Source organism: Schistocerca piceifrons, chromosome 7, assembly GCF_021461385.2.
Source record: "Schistocerca piceifrons isolate TAMUIC-IGC-003096 chromosome 7, iqSchPice1.1, whole genome shotgun sequence".
Taxonomy (NCBI): Eukaryota; Metazoa; Arthropoda; class Insecta; order Orthoptera; family Acrididae; genus Schistocerca; species Schistocerca piceifrons.
In genome coordinates, this window is record NC_060144.1 from 418,591,363 (window position 1) to 418,612,627 (window position 21,265).

The window sequence follows — 21,265 nt, forward strand, 5'->3', positions numbered from 1 at the left end:
CGACCATCTCATTTTCACTACGGTATAAATATGGCTGCCACCCCAGTTGCTCCATGTTCCTTTGTTTGTGTTCCTGTTAGTCCCAGTAATTCACGACAAGCATCTCTCCATTTGTCACTTAGTGACATTCAGTTTTGCAATGGTTTCCTTAGGTCATTTCTCACAGTCGTAATTCAGAACTCGTAATAAGCACTGAATTTGAATTATCCTCAGAATGAGATTTTCACTTTGCAGCGGAGTTTCCGCTGATATGAAACTTCTTGGCTGATTAAAACTGTGTGCCGGACCGAGACTCGAAATCAGGACCTTTGCCTTCCGCGGGCAAGTGATCTACCACCTGAGCTACACAAGCACGACTCACGACCCGTCCTCAATGCTTTAATTCCGCCAGTACCTCGTCTCCTAGCTTCCGAAGAGGTAGACCATTTGCCCGCAAATGTCAAAGGCCCGAGTTCGAGTCTCGGTCAGGCACACTGTTTTAATCTGCCAGGAAGTTTCATATCAGCGCACACTCCGCTACAGAGTGAGAATCTCATTCTGGAAACATCCGCGAGGCTGTGGCTAAGCCATGTCTCCGCAATATCCTTTCTTCCAGGAGTGCTAGTCCTGCAAGGTTTACAGAAGAGCTTCTGTGAAGTTTGGAAGGTAGGAGACGAGGTACTGGCGGAATTAAAGCTGTGAGGACAGGTCGTGAGTCGTGCTTGGGTAGCTCAGTTGGTGGAGCACTTGCCCGCGAAAGGCAAAGGCCCCGATTTCGAGTCAGAAGCGTAATAATGAAACGGAGAAGAAAAGAGAAACCGAGGCTAATTTCAGTCTTGAGTCTATTCCATTTACTCTTCGTGGAGCACGTGTCACCAATTGTCCTATACAGAAATAAACGTCACCTGGCTCTGCGTTATTTGGTTTTAATCTATTGATTACAGATTACTTGCAACATTACATAGCTGATTTTCAATCCTACTCTCAAAATTGCCATAGTAAGTTCTTCTATTCATTACTGAAGTCTGTTTGCACTAGCGGAAAGTACTAGAATATTATTTATGCTAACGATTGTGAGCAGTCACCAAATAGTGAAGTACTGCGAAACTGCGACTCCCACCCCTCTTCCTTTAAAAAGCTATGATCTTGTTTAACAACAGCAAGCAGACAGTTTGGTGAATAAGGTTGTCTGATTTTCATTCATATATAGGAGCATTGGTAGTAATAATAATAATAATCGTTTAGTGTAGCTCAATGCCCTCATGTATAGCTCTCAGTTGGAAGACATTTCTGCAACCTGCATATTCTTAACCTATGTCCGTTATATAGCTGCGGAAAGGGGACCTACAGAAAGTGGAATCAGAGCCATGTATGGTTTCTCCATCACGGAGAGGTGAATAATGTTGTGTACGACTTTGTACACTACGTTAAGGAGAGATTGGCTGCAGAGTGGTATGGCAACTTTTGTCGTAGGTAAGCTGGAGCCGGCCGGTGTGGCCGTGCGGTTCTAGGCGCTTCACTCTGGAACCGCGGGACTGCTACGGTCGAAGGTTCGAATCCTGCCTCGGGCATTGATGTGTGTGATTTCCTTAGGTTAGTTAGCTTTAAGTAGTTCTACGTTCTAGGGGACTGATGACCATAGATGTTAAGTCTCACAGTGCTCAGAGCCATTTGAACCATTTTTTTGAAAGCTGGAAGGAGCAGAAATAATTAGAGACTAAGTTAACACAGTATACAGATATTTAACTTATATTTCTCCAAGCTTACAAAGACTCATAACAAACAGTGCTGTATGAAATAAGTCCAGGTATTACAACATCAATTGAAACATCCCCTTTTTAACAAATTATACACGACTGTGCTTAACCTGACACACAATATTTTTAGCGCAATGCAATCTGACTTTCAAGAATCCCTACAAAAGAATGGCCCTGACTAACATTAAACTATACCTTTCACAAATCACTTACCTCACAAAAATCTTCGCTGCTCAAGCTACTGCAATACAGCGAGTGCCACTTCTGCCAGCTAAATAAAAGAGTCAAACTACGGAAGGCACTAACTACTGATAGGGATAGTTAGCAAATGAAAGATATTAATAGAGAACAAACAATGTATTTACCTTGATATCATCATATATAAATATAGCAGTTCATGACAAATTTCAAAACTCCGCCATCTCTCTCCCCACATCCACCACTGCTGGCGGCTCACCTCCAACTGCCGCTGCCCAACACTACAATGGCAGACAACAATGCAAACTACCCACAGACTGCACACAGCACAGCCAGTGATTTTTCATACAGAGGTGGCGTTACCAATAAAAAAAAACCTAAACAGCCTACTTACATAGCCCCCATGCTCCCCACAAAAAATTTTACAAATTGGATTGGGCAGTGGCCAATACAGATTTGAAAAAATTTTTTCATAATTACAATAACAAAGAAATCGAATGCACACACTTATTGATACAATGTTGGTCAAAAGCTAAAATTTTCTCACAGTCTTTAAAGACAGTCCTGATTCATCACAGTAAAATTACAGTGTTTTTCCTTTTTTTTCAAAGTCTGAACAGTAAAAGAGAATGCACACAGAAGTAGTGGATTTCCATGCAGTCTTGAAGAAGTAGTGTCCTTCCATCAGAAAGACAGTGCTGACTCTTGACATGCTGACAGGTAATGGGCCACAACATAGCAAACCCACAGCAGAGTCATTCGACGTTTTGAAGAACATTGGTAGGTAGGTCATCACAGAGTAGACCTACTGCAGTCCTGGTAGAGATTACGGTATTAGTGGGCCATCAGAGTCGCAGACCCACTGCAGTCCTTGCAGAAATAATGGTACTGGCGAGTCAGCAAAGGTGTAGACCCACTGTAGTCCTAGTAGAAATAATGGTATTGGTGGGCCATCAAAGATGCAGACCCACTGTAGTCCTTGTAGAGATAACGGAATTGGTGGGCCACCAGAGGTGCAGACCCACTGCAGTCCTTGTAGAAATAATGGTACTGGTGAGTCAGCAAAGGTGTAGACCCACTGTAGTCCTTGTAGAAATGGCCAGCAGCCATCTGTTGTGACTGTGCAGGTGCACAACCACCACTGAAGAGTCTTGCGGATAATACAGCAAGTCCATAAACCACCACTTGTGCACTCACAAAGTTTTCGGAACTGTCCTTAGAACCAACAATGCTGTTATCCAGTCCCTTGCTGAATTATTAACACATGTGCAAACACTAACAGTCCCTACTTCTCACATATTGTCCATATACTATGACCAACAGAAACGTGTGCAGTGAAATGTAACTTACAAGTTAATAATAAGATGAACTGGTGTCAATTACAATTTTATAACATGAGAATACAATTACAAAGGTACAAAATACATCATTAAAGAACATAACAATACAGATAACATTTGTAGTAAAACAGGCGTTACAAAAGAATAGAAACGGACATATACGTCAGTGTTACAGGAATTATGACATGAGTACATACATAAAAGATCAGAATAACTTTCGAAACATCAACTTCACACATGAGCATTAACACAAAACAGAATAAAGAATGCCTAAACATCTTTACAAAGTAAATAACATATTATTAATGCCAATTATATTTGAGGATAACAGTATTCCTCATCATAGTGAATGTAGCTTAATATTAAAAGAAGAAAAAATTCTATGAAACAGTACACAGAGACAGGAAGAAAACAAATACACAAGGGTACACAAACATATAGTGGGATAACACAAAAGGGAAAGGACAGGGTTTGTTTTACTGCAGTATTTTGCATGGAGATCTCCCTTTGTTCATCATTATTCCCAAAAAGTCCTATCTAAGCCTGCTTTCTGTATTCTGTTCATATTTCTTTCAAAATAATTATTTGTGATTGTACAATACTCATTTGGGCCCAAATCTTTTTCATAACTTCGCAATGCATTCTTTACCTATTCTCCATAGTCAGTTTCTTATATAGTCTACCCCCTCTTAAGCTAACTTAAATCTACTGAGCTTAGATGCTAAACTAAGGGACGAGGCAATGCAGCAGCATATAAAACAATTAATACAAACAGCAATAAAAAAATGGAAAATCGCAAAGCAAGCTACAGTAAATCTAAATTACCAAGCAATTCAACATTACAACTAATATGAGGCAATGCGCTGCAAACAAAAAAATAAATCTGGCTTAGCAGAGTAACACAAATTAAAGTTCAGTAGCACTATGCCTGGCAAACAGCAGCTTATATCTAAACATGACATATCTCAAGCAGAAAAAATAGTACACTAAAGATAACAATGCAGATAAGAGAAATGTATAATCACATCTTAATGTCTAAGTAATTAAAGTGGTGCACCACAACAACTTATTGTAAAAGAAATATTACCATGTACTTGAAAAGAATATTATGTATGCAGTTACTGTTACTAGTCCCTTCTTATTGTTCTTTCCTTTCCAAGTGCTCCTTTTTTGAAGAATGTGGATCACAAAATTATTATTTAACAGATCTGTTGACAGAAAGTGTTCACATTAGCAAATGCATTTAATTTTATTTTTATGAAACCAATGCTGCAACACAGCTGGAAAACAGATGTCAAATGAAATAAGCAATTACGCCAACCAAAGCATAAAAATATCATTCAATAGTCATGTGGCATTTCGTAAGTCAGTAGCTCTCAACTCTCGTAGAAAGACACTTGTCATAATCAGGTGTGCAGATGTACGAATATTTCCCATCAATTCATAAGCATTTCAGTAATTAGCACAAAGTACGAGTAACCATATGTTTTCAGGTAATGAGCGTGTAATATTTGCGATGCTTTCTACAAAGGAACGTCAATAGCCAGGATAATGGCCTCCCTTTTTTTTTCTACCTGTGCCGCTGAAAGGCTAATGGCTTTTTTTCGGGCGGCTGTCGCCCAGGTGGGTGCCTGCGATGCATTACGTGCAGGTGGTCACTTAACTTTCTTACGGAAATATTTACGACACCAGTTTCCGCTACAGTGACAGTCTCATATGAAAATTTCACAGGTCGAAAATTTACGTCACAAGTGTGTAGAAACAAAATCCTATGAATATAACAGTGTCCAAAAAAAAAATTTTCGCCGGCATTGTGATACATTTACGCATTTACGCACATTTCATAACTCTTAAACTACGATTCTTGGTTTCCAACATACTTCTTATTCCTCATATACGGTAGCATCATCTTATTGATCATAAACATATCTCAACAGCATAGTACACATCGTCGTCGTAATAATAACATCATAACACCTCAGTCAAATCTCAAAAACGTCGTAGCTTTCTGCATTAATGTCAAAACCTGAAATAAATTCTCTGCTCATTTCAATAGTGTCATCTACCTCAAACGTACTTTAAAATCATGCTCCCTTACCAAATACATCATTCAAAGCTCTCATAGTATCACAATGGTTCCAAAAAAAAAATATGAACAGTTTACAAAGTACAGACAAAATACAATTTCATAAGTGTGAAGTTATCCAACTGTGTATTGCGTAAACATGTGTCACTGATGTAGTAAAAAAATGTTTATCTCTCAGTTAAATGATCAGATAGCTGTGTAATTTGTGTGTTAGAGAAATATGGTACCGATGTGTAAAGTTGTATAAGCAAATACCATATTAGCTAGGGTTCCTTGTGGTTGCCACACGCATGGTACACAAAGTAAGCGTGTACCCCCCTGAGGATTAATGTAATTATACCCTCAGGTGTTACAGATTACAGCAATGGAATGAAATGTATCACGGAAAACTTTCTTTGTAATTCAAAAAATCTTTAAAAATAAATGTTTTAAGTACAAAATTAATCACTCAAATACGTGTACTGTAGCGCTAAATGTGCGTCTTGTTGCAACATAATCTGTGTGGAAGTGTCGTAGTTATCGTCCTCCGAAAGCTAAGTTCTGCAGAAGTCAATGTACTTACCTCATAATACACAAAAGTGAAATGCTTTGCGTATAAATGTCTTAGTTATTACGCTTATTGCCGTGATGAAGAAAGTACTTTACTGTAACGTATTGTTGTGCTACGGAAAAGGCAGTCTCATTGTAGCTATACTACAAAAGTTACTACTAAAACCTGTTTTACTTTCCAGAATAAAACAGAAAACTGTGCAGATAGAAACACTGCAAAAGCAACATTGTAAATTTTCACTCATTAGTAGCGTCGTGATAAAACCGTGTAGTTGTCACTGTGTCGTCTGGTATCTCACAGAAAGTACTTTAAACCCAGAATGTATTTTCAAGTAAACTAAAATGTTGCATTAAAATCTCATTAGCAGTACTGGTAAATGTTCTAAGTATGTGAGCCTTATAGTCGTTACGTAATCGTGCAACTAACAAGCAAGAATGTACAAATACAACACTGTGTCGTCTGTTCACTATAACAATGTATTCGTAATTTCTGTTTAAAAATGTTCCCTAGGTTCTAGACTGGATATTTAACTTCAAACATAGTTGTATGTTAACAGTTTCTTAAGTCTGACACAGCATACTAGTAATGTAAAGTGAAAAGTTATATGGCAAAGACAAAGTTAAAAAGCAGATTATCTTTCAATAAACGGTTTTACATGTGAAATGTGGTGTAAACCTTTACTCTTCCTAGTACGCAGAGTTTCAACTTCAACGCAATTATCATGTGGTATACGTCGGATTCTGTAAGGTCCATTGTAAACTAGAAAGAATTTGTGACTCAAGTGTTTCTTCTTATGTAACAATGAATGAGCTTTAATGAGAACTTTCTGACCAATATACAATTTCTTTGCATTTGCTTTACCGTGTAGTTTTCTCCTTTTGTCTGCTGCAGATTTTATATTTTTAAGAGCCAAATCAATTATGTGGTAGAGCACTTGCCCGCGAAAGGCAAAGATCCCGAGTTCGAGTCTCGGTCGGGCACACAGTTTTAATCTGCCAGGAAGTTTCATATCAGCGCACACTCCGCTGCAGAGTGAAAATCTCATTCTGGAAACATCCCCCAGGCTGTGGCTAAGCCATGTCTCTGCAATATCCTTTCTTTCAGGAGTGCTAGTTCTGCAAGGTTCGCAGGAGAGCTTCTGTAAAGTTTCGAAGGTAGGAGGCGAGGTACTGGCAGAAGTAAAGCTGTGAGTACCGGGCGTGAGTCGTGCTTCGGTAGCTCAGTTGGTAGAGCAATTGCCCGCGAAAGGCAAAGGTCCCGAGTTCGAGTCTCGGTCGGGCACACAGTTTTAATCTGCCAGGAAGTTTCACATAAGCGCACACTCCGCTGCAGAGTGAAAATCTCACTCTGGAAACATCCCCCAGGCTGTGGCTAAGCCATGTCTCCGCAACATCCTTTCTTTCAGGAGTGCTAGTTCTGCAAGGTTCGCAGGAGAGCTTCAGTAAAGTTTGGAAGGTAGGAGACGAGGTACTGGCAGAAGTAAAGCTGTGAGTACCGGGCGTGAGTCGTGCTTCGGTAGCTCAGTTGGTAGAGCACTTGCCCGCGAAAGGCAAAGGTCCCGAGTTCGAGTCTCGGTCGGGCACACAGTTTTAATCTGCCAGGAAGTACTTAAACCTAACTAACCACACACATCCATGCCTGAGGCAGGATTCGAACCTGCGAACGTAGCGGTCACGCGGTTCCAGACTGAAGCGCCTAGAACCTCATGGCCACCGCGGCCGGCACAACATCAACACCTACAAGGCTCTCTGAAGTAAGTGCGAACAGTGCTGTCATACGAAGCAGACTCCAAGTGCAGGTGGGCTGAGATACTGTCTCCGGCCGTCCTGTATTGTGCCGGAAGAGGGCGCTTCTCGTCCACAGCCACTGGTGGCGCAGTGGCGAGCACCATTGGTCCACCAGACGCGCGTCACCGCCATTGGAAACTTACAACGCCGTTGCCTACCTTAGGACGCCTGTGGTGTGGTATCGATACGTAACACCACAAATACTAGCTTAGAGTCAGAGTGAGAAAAAATCGTTGTCCCACGGGGATTCAATCATGCGACCTTGAGATTTCTATGCCCATGCTTTAAACTGTATCACCAGGCCTGAGGAAGAAAGCGATAGAGCAAACAACGCGGGGAACTTATCTCATGGTATCGTTTCTTAAACTTATGCTTGTATTGCATCACCAACATGAACATCGTTTTAACACTTTCTTCTCGGTGATCAAAGTGACTGCCATTGGTGTATAGTTTCTGCAGTAAATTCCTGCGCCTATTATACTAATTATACTACTGTTTCCAAAATTTCACTTTATTCACTTACAGTATATTTTCTTTACCATTATTTGCAATAAATTTATTACCTGTTAGCTAATCTACTTACTGAAAACTGGTGTTTGGGGTCTGCTTCGGTTTGCAACGGTGGTATGCCATCATAATATTCATGACACAGTTACTCTCCGGGAACTCTGTTAAATCTCCCCATGAACTATTCATGCTGGAAATACAAGTGCTATTGTATCTCGCTTGATTGTCAGCATCATAAGAGAATTTGTAATATCGAGACACTCATCCTTTACTTGAAAAATAAGGACGTCCTTGTCCCTTACCATCACACTCTGACAGCATAATATCCCTGGAGGAATCTTTAGCTGTCAACTACTATGGAAAATCTCTCTCCTGAGATAGAGATTTACGTTTTCCATGTGGTCCCTAAGCTAAGGGATAGGTGGTTAGTTAGAAAAGACACGAACGATTTCTTTTCCCATCCATATCCACTCCGAGTTTGGGTTCTTCCTCAAAAATTTCCTATTGGATGTGAGGCGAAGCTCTAACATTCTTCAGAATCTAATGACAAACGTTTCTCCCTTCCGACAACTTAAACAAAAAATTTATTTGATCTTCACTTGACAATCTCTTTCTGTTGGTTCTCACTGGTGAAAGACATGGGACAGTAGGTTGCTTCGCAAATTACGTCGATAGTTGAAAATATTGTGATAGTGAGAAGACGTCATTGTCTTTCACTTCGCATTACTGTCGAACAAAACCCTACAAACCTTAGTTATAGTGAAACTGTTCGTGCTAAGAATCATTAAGAATAAGGGAAATATCAGTATACAAAGTAACTCACTCTGTAACCGAAGTTGTCAAAGAGCACCCTGGCGTACTCCGCCAGTAGTAGTCCGCGAGGATGGGATTCGGCCAGCCACTTATGTACTGCAAAGCTTGCGGTAAGTCCCAATGGAACATCGTCACCTGCAAGATGGGAGCCGTTGGCTATAAAAATCACATGTTATACATTTGCATGATGAAAATACCGAGGTCATCATTTCTTTTCTTCAATTCCGTAGAAAATTACTGAACATCAAGTGAATATCACTGTGCCACAGTGACTGGAAAGGGTAAAATGACTGTAAGGAAAGAATTTGAAATGATGGCATTTTTCAGGAAAAGAAAGGATGATTTAACGTTCGGAAGTTATTTTAAGGACTACCTTCACTTCTATGAGCGGTTTACAAAGGCTTCAGGAGAAGTCGAAAAATGAGTGAACGCGAAAATAAATGTAGAAGCGGGAAATTGTAGAAGATGGAGAGTGAACACCGATTTCAGATAGAACTGGAGCTGAATGACTTCTACTAAGTGATTCAAGCAGTCGTAGAATACAATGCAATGTTCCAGTCACTCATTAAAACAATTAATTTTAATTTTTTATTTTGGTAGTAGTGCTAAAAGTGTATTCCAGTGTGGTTGTGCCTGCTCTTGGACTTTAAATAGTAAAACTGAAAATTGCGTTTGGAAACCCTTGTGCCTAGTTCATTCAGCTACAGTTACTACTATTTTCAATCATCTTATTATCAGTCGCACTGTACCAATTGCCTTGACAATAATGATATTGCAATTGGAGAGCAGTTAGGAGAGTATATCTGCGTAAACCGATATTAATACGTTTTATTGTTTTCGTGGGGCGTCAATAATGTTATGAGACGTAGTTTCTAACAAATTGGACAGTATGATGAAAAGCTGTTTATGCGCTACAAAATGCGTTCATAACATAGGGAACTTTGTTTTCGCTAGAGAGAACTGACTGCAGATACTAGTATTTTACTGGTAAGAAAAATCCCATACAAGTTACAAAACAGTTGAGTATAATGAAAGAAAAAAATTCTCTATGTTCCATATGAAGCAATGTCAATACACATATTCGAAACAGTAACAGCAGGCATATGAAACAATACTGTAAACGAACATAAAGAAAGAATGTAATTGCATTAGTGACCTATAGACGTATAGATTAGGTTTTAATTACTTAGAGCAGATTTTATAACAATATTTGGCACTACCACGTTCATGTAATGAAAATACAAAACCTCAAGCAGAAACGTTTCTTTACATATAATATAAAATAACATTATCATCGTTTATTTGTATGTTGATGGTGATGGAGATGTTTTTACATGTCCTTCATTTTCTAAGGAATAAGCTTTCCCGGCATCATTGCCATTATAACTGCGATGCTACATCAATGGTGACACCTTTATCAGAGTACCTTTAAATTATAGTTTTATTTGCGGTGTGAAGATAGTGCAAAAAATGTGTGAGTAGAACGAATCGGTCAAGAGCCGATATCCTAGGGAACTTACATAGATGTACGGAACTGAGTTCAACACTGAAGGGAGTCAGGGGCGTAGCCAGTGACCGACCCAAGAAAAATAAAATAAATTGTTTTCCGCAGCGAGTGGTTCTACAGGCGTACTCAGTCCAACGTAGATCCGACGACTTTTGCCCTTTATGTTTACGGACAGAATATACATCCCTTCATTGTTGTTGGTATCTGTAGTGTAACTGTTCCTTAACATGCTAATAATAGTGGCCGAGAGAAATTTAGGACCAGCTTCCTCGTCAGATTGACCACTAAATTCCAAAGAGTGAAGAAATTTTTACACTAAAGTCGATAAGTTCTGTGAACTTGCACAGTAATGCCGTGTGGAGCAGTGAATGGTCGATGCGTAGTGTGAGCGTCTTAATCGATCCCTCCACAGAACAGAGATAAAAGCGTTCTTACCAGCGGCTGGACATCGTTCTCCAGTAACAAGTTGATGAGATTGTTGTAGTAGTCGATTCCCGGCTGGTTCATCACGTCCAGGTCCCCATTAGGCAGTATGCGAGGCCAAGAGATAGAGAAACGGTATACTTTAGCCTGAAACAAACAGTGCAGCGTTACTCTAGCATCTCTACTGCTAGAGAGGGTGAGCAGCACAACAGTTAGGGTTCTGTGGAAGAAGATTCAGCAGACATCTGTGAGAACTAACATTAAAATGTTTTTGAAACGAAGGAAGTATACATGTATCCTTAATTAGACTTTGCAGTTCTCAAGCAGTGTCGATCGCTATGCAGCTGACAAATGTCGAAATCTCAAGGGTGTATCCAACCTGAGGCGGCTGACTAACAGACAGTATTTTATTCAGGTATGTCACATTCTGACACCTTGAGGACACATTACTTTCAATGGATGATCTATTTAGAAGAAGCTGAAAAATGGTATTATTTTTTGTATATGTGTATTTTGTGACAGAGCTCCAGTGAAGCTTAAATTTCGTAACAGCTGGACCAACAAACAACTATCTTTCTGCACGCCTATCGAGGAAAAACGTTATGCAATTCGAGTGCAACATCTGCAATTCATGGAGATATTATTTACCTATGGTGGCGGCCTTGCCGCAGTCGATACCCTGTTCCCGTAAGATCACAGAAGTTAAGCGCCGTCGGGCGTGGTCGTCACTTGGCTGGATGACCATCCAGGCCGCCATGCGCTGTTGCCATTTTTCGGGGTGCACTCAGCCTCTTGATGCCAATTGAGGCTTCGGTCAAGAATACCATCATAACGACCGGGAGAGCGTTGTGCTGACCCCATGCCCCTCCCATCCGCATCCTCCTCGGAGGGTGACACGGCGTTCGGATGGTCCCGATGGGCCACTTATAGCCTGTAGCCTTTTTTTTTCGGCTCTCGGGCTTATGACAAATGTCAGATGGCTGTTCTACCAGCTGATTTTGGGAAGCGGTTGTGAGAGAATAAGGACTTAATGTATTTTTGATCATCAACAGTTCAGTTAAGTTATTCCCAGTCCATACTGAGAAACTGTCCTCACTTATCGTGTGAAAATTATTTGTGAAAATGATGGTTATAACATTATAGGTGATGCTGAGGAAATTTACATGCCATTTTTACATAAAAATAATATCGTAGCATCTACGACGCATAAAAAAATGTGCATTATCGTTAGAAATTTGACACGCGCTGCTAAACGAAGGCCTCCGACATACTCCTACGTGTATTACAGTGTTTTATGCGCTTTCATGTTTCTGATGTTTCATAACGTCATCCAACATACTTCCATTTCTTTGTCATCCCAGCTTTTACTTATCCCTTGGAATACTATACCTATCGACTTGCTCTACTGAGCATTCGTTCGCCGGCTTATAAGTTCAAAGTATCATTTTTACTATCGGCTTAATTACACATATGTTTAACCTAAGAATTCCTATTGCTCGCTAAGCGGATTTCCTGTGTTTAGGACGCCTGTTTTGCAAACTTTAGGTTTTTGTTGCTTTGTATATTTCTCTTTGTTGTCGACTAAATATTTGTATTCAGCTACCACAATAACAAATTCACGTCATCTGGTTGTTATGTGCATTTGCGCTTAAACAGTTTTGTTTTCGATGTGTTAATAATACATACCTTCAGTCCTACTACAGGTGATTTCGATGCTGCTTTCAAACTTTCACTACTGAACTGTTGTGTTTGTTGAACTGTTCATAAATTAGGAGAAAAAATACTACGTTATTTGCAAAAATTGAACTCACAGTAGGAGTAGCTTGCTTGGATATAGCTACTCAAACAAAGCAGTTTGAGCCAATGTAAAAGGTGTCTCAACGATGTGTGACATCACGTGAGTATGTTACGCTAACATTACACCCTGATAATAGTTCCAGTATTGAAACCATGACGTAGGCAAACACATCCGATGATGTTCCATTGTCGTTGCTGCACTTCGGTTAGATATTCATCACTCCTGATGATGACAAGCACCCCCTGTTCTTGGAACGTGAAAATGTATCGAAACAGTGACAAAAGTTGTCCGTAACAAATAAAGTTTAGTCACAGCGCCTTTAGCGCTGGTCGTTATTTAGCTCTTCCATTTGGCTTCACTTCAATGTCGCGTGATTGCTGTGTAGAGCATTAATAGAGCGGGCTATGACGGTCAAGTGGTCGATCGGTTAGCAGCTAGCACGGGTGATTACGTGAAAGACCCGTATGATGAATGGCCGGCACGGGATCGCTGTCGGCTTGGTAAGACGCAGAGTGGCGGCACAGCTGAATGGGACTGCGCAGAGCAAGGCCTCCTTGTCGCAACGGAACTGGGGTTGGCAGTGTCCGCAGTGGACGCGTTGCTGTCCGAGGGAGGTTTACACCTGGGTCAGGCCATGTCCTGTCCTGTTGCATGGTACGGTGTCTACGGCACTCTCGATGCTGCTGACGAGTGCACCCTACCTTGTGGATTAGCTGTTTGCTGTTGTAAATACTATGCCCCGAACTATTAACCTGTCGTCGGTCTATTTGTTTTTAGAAACCGTGCCGTGCTTTGACTGCACTTACTTCTCAGCAGTGTACGAATTCCGCCCCTCCTATTCTGATACATATGCATTAACCAGTTGGTTGTGCCGGTAGATGAGGATAGTGTTTACGGATATCCTTTTAAGTGGTTTAGCTTTTAAGTGGAAGCCACTTACTATTTAAAGCGTTCTTGTGTGAAGCCAGTACAAGTTCTAACCACTTGTAATTGTGCCGTTTAATCCTAAACTACCAAAAGAGGTGGCGCAGCGGTCAGTACACTGGACTCGCATTCGGGAGGACGCCGGTACGAACAAGTGCCCGGCCATCCTGATTTAGATTATCCGTAATTTCCGCAAATCGCTTCAGGAAAATGCCGGAATAGTTCTAAAAAGGCACGGCCGACTTCCTTCCCCATCCTTCCCTAATCAGAAAGGACACATGACCTCACTGTTGGTCCCCTCACCCAAAACCAACCAACCAACCAGCTCCTAAACTGAATTCGGAAATGCCATTATAACCACTGTGAGACTCCGAAGCTGTCCGCTTCACCGTACAGTAAAGTTGGTGTTGCTTAGGCTAGTTTGGTTTTCAATTACCTAACGCTTCCGTGAACGCCGGCCGATGTGGCCGAGCGGTTGTAGGCGCTTCAGTCTGGAACCGTGCGTCCTTAGGTTAGTTAGGTTTAAGTAGTTCTAAGTTCTAGTGGACTAATGACCTCAGGTGTTAAGTCCCATAGTGCTCAGAGCCATTTGAACCATTTTAGCTACCGTGAATTATCTTGCGTAATTAAGTAGATCCGCTGCCTGCTTTTGATGCGGTTAAGTATGGAAAATAGACTAGTTCTTTCAGTAGTTACCACTTTCCTGTGTGACAGTTTAAAGACAGAATTATGGTGGCCATATGAACTCCAACAACTGCCACTGTTGAGCTTTATTTTTCTTTAAAAATCCTTGCTTCCACTGGCTTGTTACGTGTAAGTTTCATGGTCTTATATTCATCAAGGTTGGTGGCTCGACAAATGCCGTCACCCTTGGCCGTGAACTTATTTCTTTATTTATTTTGTATGTATTGCGAGTGAGATCTATTTTTGCTGTGCCGTTTACAGCGCTGCTTCAGACGTTTCCGTCGTCCAGTGCAGTCAGGCGGGTCTATACTCTCTGATGGGTGCCACAGCGGAATAGCAGCACCTGATTTGATGTAATCGTATGTTGTTAAGAAAGCGCTTTGCCTTTAAATTACAGTTCCTAAGTCATTCCGGCTGGAGCTTTGATAAACTAACCTGATGCCTAAAACATTATCTCCACAGTAATTTTGATTAAACAAATTTTTTTGAATGGCGTTTTGCCCACTTTGTAGAGGGGATGAGTCAATCTTTGATACCTTTTATCATTATAATTCATGAAGTTATTGTTATTGGATTTAAATTCTATGTTTAGTTTTGAAATATCACTCTATTTGCGACACCTCCGAATTCGTGTTAAAAACGATTGCTACAAAAATACACACACACAAACACACGCGCGCACACACACACACACACACACACACACACACACACACACACACACACACACGACTTGACAACTCGCTTTTTGCCGGCCGGTGTGGCCGTGCGGTTCTAGGCGCTTCAGTCTGGAACCGCGTTACAGCTACGGTCACAGGTTCGAATCCTGCCTCGGGCATGGATGTGTGTGATGTTCTTAGGTTAGTTAGGTTTAAGTAGTTCTAAGTTCTAGGGGACTGATGACCTCAGATGTTAAGTCCTATAGTGCTCAGAGCCATTTGAACCATTTGAACTCGCTTTTTCATGAACTATCCCCATGAACCTTGCCGTTGGTGGGGAGGCTTGCATGCCTCAGCGATACAGATGGCCGTACCGTAGGTGCAACCACAATGGAGGGGTATCTGTTGAGAGGCCAGAAAAACGTGTGGTTCCTGAAGAGGGGCAGCAGCCTTTTCAGTAGTTGCAGGGGTAACAGTCTGGATGATAGACTGAATTGGCCTTGCAACACTAACCAAAACGGCCTTGCTGTGCTGGTACTGCGAACGGCTGAAAGCAAGGGGAAACTACGGCCGTAATTTTTCCTGAGGGCATGCAGCTTTGCTGTATGGTTAAATACTGATGGCGTCCTCTTGGGTAAAATATTCAGGAGGTAAAATAGTCCCCCATTCGGATCACCGGGTGGGGACTACTCAAGAGGACATCCTTATCAGGAGAAAGGAAACTGGCGTTCTACGGATCGGAGCGTGGAATGTCATATCCCTTAATCGGGCTGGTAGGTTAGAAAATCTAAAAAGGGAAATGGATAGGCTGAAGTTAGATATAGTGGGAATTAGTAAAGTTTGGTGGCAGGAGGAACAAGACTTTTGGTCAGGTGAATACAGGTTTATAAATACAAAATCAACTAGGGGTAATGCATGATTAGGTTTAATAATGAATAAAAAAAGTAGGAGTGCAGGAAAGCTACTACCAACAGCATAGTGAACGCATTATTGTGGCCTAGATAGACACGAAGCCCATGCCTACTACAGTAGTACAAGTTTATATGGCAACTAGCTCTGCAGATGATAAAGAAATTGATGAAATGTATGATGAGATAAAAGAAATTACTCAGGAAGTGAAAGGAGACGAAAATTTAATAGTCATAGGTGACTGGAATTCGAGAGTAGGAAAAGGGAGAGAAGGAAACATAGTGGGTGAATATGGATTGGGGGAGAAAAATGAAAGAGTAAGCCGTGTGGTAGAATTTTGCACAGAGCATAAGTTAATCATAGCTAACACTTGGTTCAAGAATCATAAAAGAAGGTTGTATACATGGAAGAATCCTGGAGATACTAGAAGGTATCAGATAGATTATATAATGGTAAGACAGAGATTTAGGAACCAGGTTTTAAATTGTAAGACATTTCCAGGGGCAGATGTGGACTCTGCCCACAAACTATTCGTTATGAACTGTAGATTAAAACTGAAGAAACTGCAAGAAGGTGGGAATTTAAGGAGATGGGACCGGGATAAACTGACTAAACCAGTTGTTGTACAGAATTTCAGGGAGAGCATTAGGGAACAATTGACAGGAATGGGGGAAAAAATACAGCAGAAAAAGAATGGGTAGCTCTGAGGGATGACGTTGTGAAGGCAGCAAGGATCAAGTAGGTAAAAAGGCGAGGGCTAGTAGAAATCCTTGGGGAACAGAAGATAAATTGAATTTAATTGATGAAAGGAGAAAATATAAAAACGCAGTAAATGAAGCAGGCAAAAGGGAATACAAACGTCTCAAGAATGAGATCGACAGGAAGTGCAAAATGGCTAAGCAGGAATGGCTAGAGGACAAATGTAAGGATCTAGAGGCTAATCTCACTAGGGGTAAGATAGATACTGCTACAGGAAAATTAAAGAGACCTTTGGAGAAAAGAGAACCACTTGCATGAATATCAAGAGCTCAGATGGAAAACCAGTTCTAAGCAAAGAAGGGAAAGCAGAAAGGTGGAAGGAGTTTGTAGAGGGTCTATACAAGGGCGATGTACGTGAGGACAATATTATGGAAATGGAAGAGGATGTAGATGAAGATGAAATGGAAGATACGATACTGCGTGAAGAGTTTGACAGAGCACTGAAAGACCTGAGTCGAAACAAGGCCCCGGGAGTAGACAACATTCCATTGGAACTACTGACGGCCTTGGGAGAACCAATCCTGACAGAACTCTACCATCTGGTGAGCAAGATGTATGAGACAGGCGAAATACCCTCAGACGTCAAGAAGAATATAATAATTCCAATCCCAAAGAAAGGAGGTGTTGACAGGTGTGAAAATTACCGAATTATCAGTTTAATAAGTCACAGCTGCAAAATACTAACGCGAAATCTGTACAGACGAATGGAAAAACTGGTAGAATCCGACCTCTTGGAAGATCAGTTTGGTTTCCGCAGAAATGATGGAACACGTGAGGCAATACTGACCCTACGACTTATCTTAGAAAATAGACAAAGGCAAACCTACATTTCTAGCATTTGTAGACTTAGAGAAAGCTTTCGACAATGTTGACTGGAATACTCTCTTTCAAATTCTAAAGATCGCAGGGGTAAAATACAGGGAGAGAAAGGCTATTTACAATTTGTACACAAACCAGACGGCGGTTATAAGAGTCAAGGGTCATGAAAGGGAAGCAGCGGTTGGAAGGGAGTGAGACAGGGTTGTAGTCTCTCCCTGATGTTATTCAATCTGTATATTAAGCAAGCAGTAAAGGAAACAATACAAAAATTCGGAGTAGGTATTAAAGTGCATGGAGAAGAAATAATAACGTTGAGGTTCGCCGATGACATTGTAGTTCTTTCAGAGACAGCAAAGGACTTGGAAGAGCAGTTGAACGGAATGGATAGTGTCTTGAAAGGAGGATATAAGATGAACATCAACAAAAGCAAAACGAGGATAATTTAATGTAGTCTAATTAGGTCGGGTGATGCTGAGGGAATTAGATTAGGAAATGAGACACTTAAAGTAGTAAAGGAGTTTTGCTATTTGGGGAGGAAAATAACTGATGATGGTCGAAGTAGAGGGGATATAAAACGTAGACTAGCAATGGCAAGGAAAGCGTTTCTGAAGAAGAGAAATTTGTTAACATCGAGTATAGATTTAAGTGTCAGGAAGTCGTATCTGAAAGTATTTGTATGGAGTGTAGCCATGTATGGAAGTGAAACATGGACGATAAATAGTCTGGACAAGAAAAGAATAGAAGCTTTCGAAATGTGGTGCTACAGAAGAATGCTGAAGATTGGATGGGTAGATCACATAACTAATGAGGGGTATTGAATAGAATTGGGGAGGAGTTTGTGGCACAACTTGAAGAAGGGACCGGTTGGTAGGACATGTTCAGAGGCTTCAAGGGATCACAAATTTAGCATTGTACGGCAGCGTGGAGGGTAAAAATCGTAGAGGGAGACCAAGAGATGAATACACTAAGCAGATTCAGAAGGATGTAGGTTGCAGTAAGTACCTGGAGATGAAGTAGCATGGAGAGCTGCATCAAACCAGTCTCAGGACTGAAGAGCACAACAACAACATTCTGGAGGTCGTACACCAAGAAGCTCAGCGAAGAACACGTAGCGTAGCAAGGCAGCTGAGTGTCTCGCAATACATGGCCTTTAACGTGCTGCGTGAGCATGGGCTACACACATATCATTATTCTTTCACGCAATGCCTGCATCCAGCAGATCGCCATCAGCGGATGCAATCCTGCGAATGGTTCCAATAACAACAGGAAGCCAACGACGACTTGGTGAACACCGTAATATGGTTGGTTGAAGCAGCATTCACTTATGAGGGTGTCTTCAATATGCACAATGCCCACCTTTGGAGTGAGGTTAACCCGCACCCCACCCGCGACTGTGGATCGCTTTGGTATCAGCCTCTGGGCTGGAACATTCAGCGACAGATGTTTGGGCCCATACATGTTGCCTGACCGTGTGGCTACACGAAGGTATAATGCATTCCTCTCAAACTGTATGCCTGATGCACTGGAAGATGTTCCGCTACATGTCCGGCAGAGGAATTGGTTCCAACATGTTGGTGCAGCTCCATACTCTGGAATTAATGTGCGACTGTATTTGGACGAACATTTCCAGGGAAATGGCTCACACATGGAGGTCCATTTGTATGGTCACCGAGTTCACATGACCTAAATCCGCTGAATTTCTTGCTGTGGGGACGCCTGAAGGAGCACGTGTACTCTACTCCGCCGATGAATGTGGAAGTATTGGTACTGCGTGTTCATGCTGCTCTTGTTGCTGTGGATTCAACTTCGCTGCGAAGGGTCCAGAGCTGTGTGATTCGGTGGGTTGCGCAATGTTTGAACGTGCATGGAAGTGACTTTGAGCATCTGTTGTTCCGAGGACAACATAATCTGTAGTGAATGTCGTGTGGTCATTAATATGGACACTGTTATTATCACTGGTTGCTAATGTGCGACATATGAGAGCTCATATTACTTGTAGTATAAATGACAAGTACATGTTGTTTTATTGTACTGCACTTTCATCTTTAGCATCTCCAAACTGATATTGTTTATGTAGTTATTCTGCCCTATGACAGATCATTTCTTTGAACTGTCTGTTTCTTATTTGTCTAACCACGTATTTATTATTTTCAGCTTTACAAAATGTTGTAAATTTATGATACATATAACCTAAGAAACTGCGTATGTAACAATATGAAATGTCAGAATGAAATTAATAACTGAAGAGAAAAAAATGCGCCCTAACCCCAGGTCGAACCTTCGACCTCCTGCACGTTAACCCTCAACACTGTCCACTGCACCAACTGTACAGCGCGACGAAGATGTGCTGACAGAGGTAGTTACCATGTGTATGGTTACAGTGTTGCCAGATTGCCTCTCTCTTTACGTACTTTTTCTGCTGGATGTACTCGCTGGACGAAATCCAGGTACTGTTTGTTTGAAAATGATAGCCGCATTTCGTTTCGCCGCAGGCAGGCGGAACGGCATCACAGTGACTCCATTCGCACAACACATTCAGTCCATATCCGACCCGTCGTCATAGCCGTTCCGCACGACACGCCAGACGCTATTTTTCAGCAAGACAGTGCACGCCCACATGTTGCTATATGGGCGCGTGCCTTCTTGGTGTCTCAGGATGTCAGCCTTTTACCCTGCCCCGCCAGATCACCGTACTTTTCCCCAATCGAAAATATATGGGATACGGTAAAACGGCGGGTGCAGCGCTGTGGCCCAGTACCAACCACCACAGATGAACTTTGGTACCGGGTGAATGCAGCATAGCTGGGGAAGCCACAGGACACCATTCGCGCCTTACATGCGTCGATGTCACATGGAACAAGTTATATGGGCCCGTGGCGGAATCTATGCCTACTAGGCACAGGACACGTGATGCGCCTGGCTGACTGAAACACTAATCAGTTCTGCAGAACATAGTAATGTACATTTCCTGTAAACGTAAACGTCCTTCCCCTATTCGTTCAAGGTGTTTTTTTTCTTAATGTGAGTGTATATATTTACTTATATAATACATAAGTAAAAGCAATATGTAGCCTATGTCCGTTCGATCGTTTATTAGAGCTTCGCGTAAAAATTTGAGGTAAATCGGTCATGTACTTTTCGAGATTTTTTCTAATAAGGTTAAACGATGACTTGCATTAATATAATAGTGTAGATCGTCAACGAAGTAAGCAGAAATTTTATTTACTACCAGTTCGATGACATAGATTATCATCAGGTATCAAAAAATGCAGTTAATGTAATGTGCCAAGTCAATACCCATGAGAGAAAAAACTGCTTTATTAATAACTGAATTTTATTTGTTTGCTTTGTTGGTAGTATACATAGACATGAATTTAGTTTTGGAATTGGCTCCATGTGACTTCAATAGCTGCGATGTCGTGTGATGAGTTATCGTCATATCGAGTAACAGAAACCGATATCTTAAACTTTTTTAATGAAGATTTGATATTTTCAAAATAAAAAATTCCGATTTGACACTTTATGACCAACACAACTGAAACTGGTAGTTTGTTGGTTGAAAATGAACTTGTAACATTTAGAAGCTGGCGTTAGAGCCTATGCAAAATTTACATAGTACTTGTCAAACTTTTCTTAAGGTATCGATCTACATCGTGATCTTCATAAAAGGATACAAGTTTTCTTGCAAGTTTATTTTTCGTCACCAAAATTTCGAAACCATAATACCAAAACCAATGAACATAAACGCACAGACAAACTGAATAAA

At 41.2% G+C, this 21,265-nt stretch overlaps 1 protein-coding gene and 1 non-coding gene across 2 annotated transcripts in view; one reads left to right on the plus strand and one right to left on the minus strand.

Moving 5' to 3' along the window:
* Window positions 1-21,265, minus strand: part of LOC124805747 (lactase-phlorizin hydrolase-like) — a 56,734-nt gene that overhangs the window by 19,851 nt on the left and 15,618 nt on the right. The window contains exons 2-3 of the mRNA XM_047266315.1: window positions 12,634-12,704; window positions 10,960-11,094 (exon numbers count right to left, since the gene is read on the minus strand). Of these exons, the coding sequence (XP_047122271.1) occupies window positions 10,960-11,094; window positions 12,634-12,704 (206 nt within the window). The remainder of the gene's footprint in view (window positions 1-10,959; window positions 11,095-12,633; window positions 12,705-21,265) is intronic.
* Trnas-cga lies at window positions 7,118-7,192 on the plus strand. Its single transcript has one exon. It is a non-coding gene; the product is annotated as a tRNA-Ser (tRNA).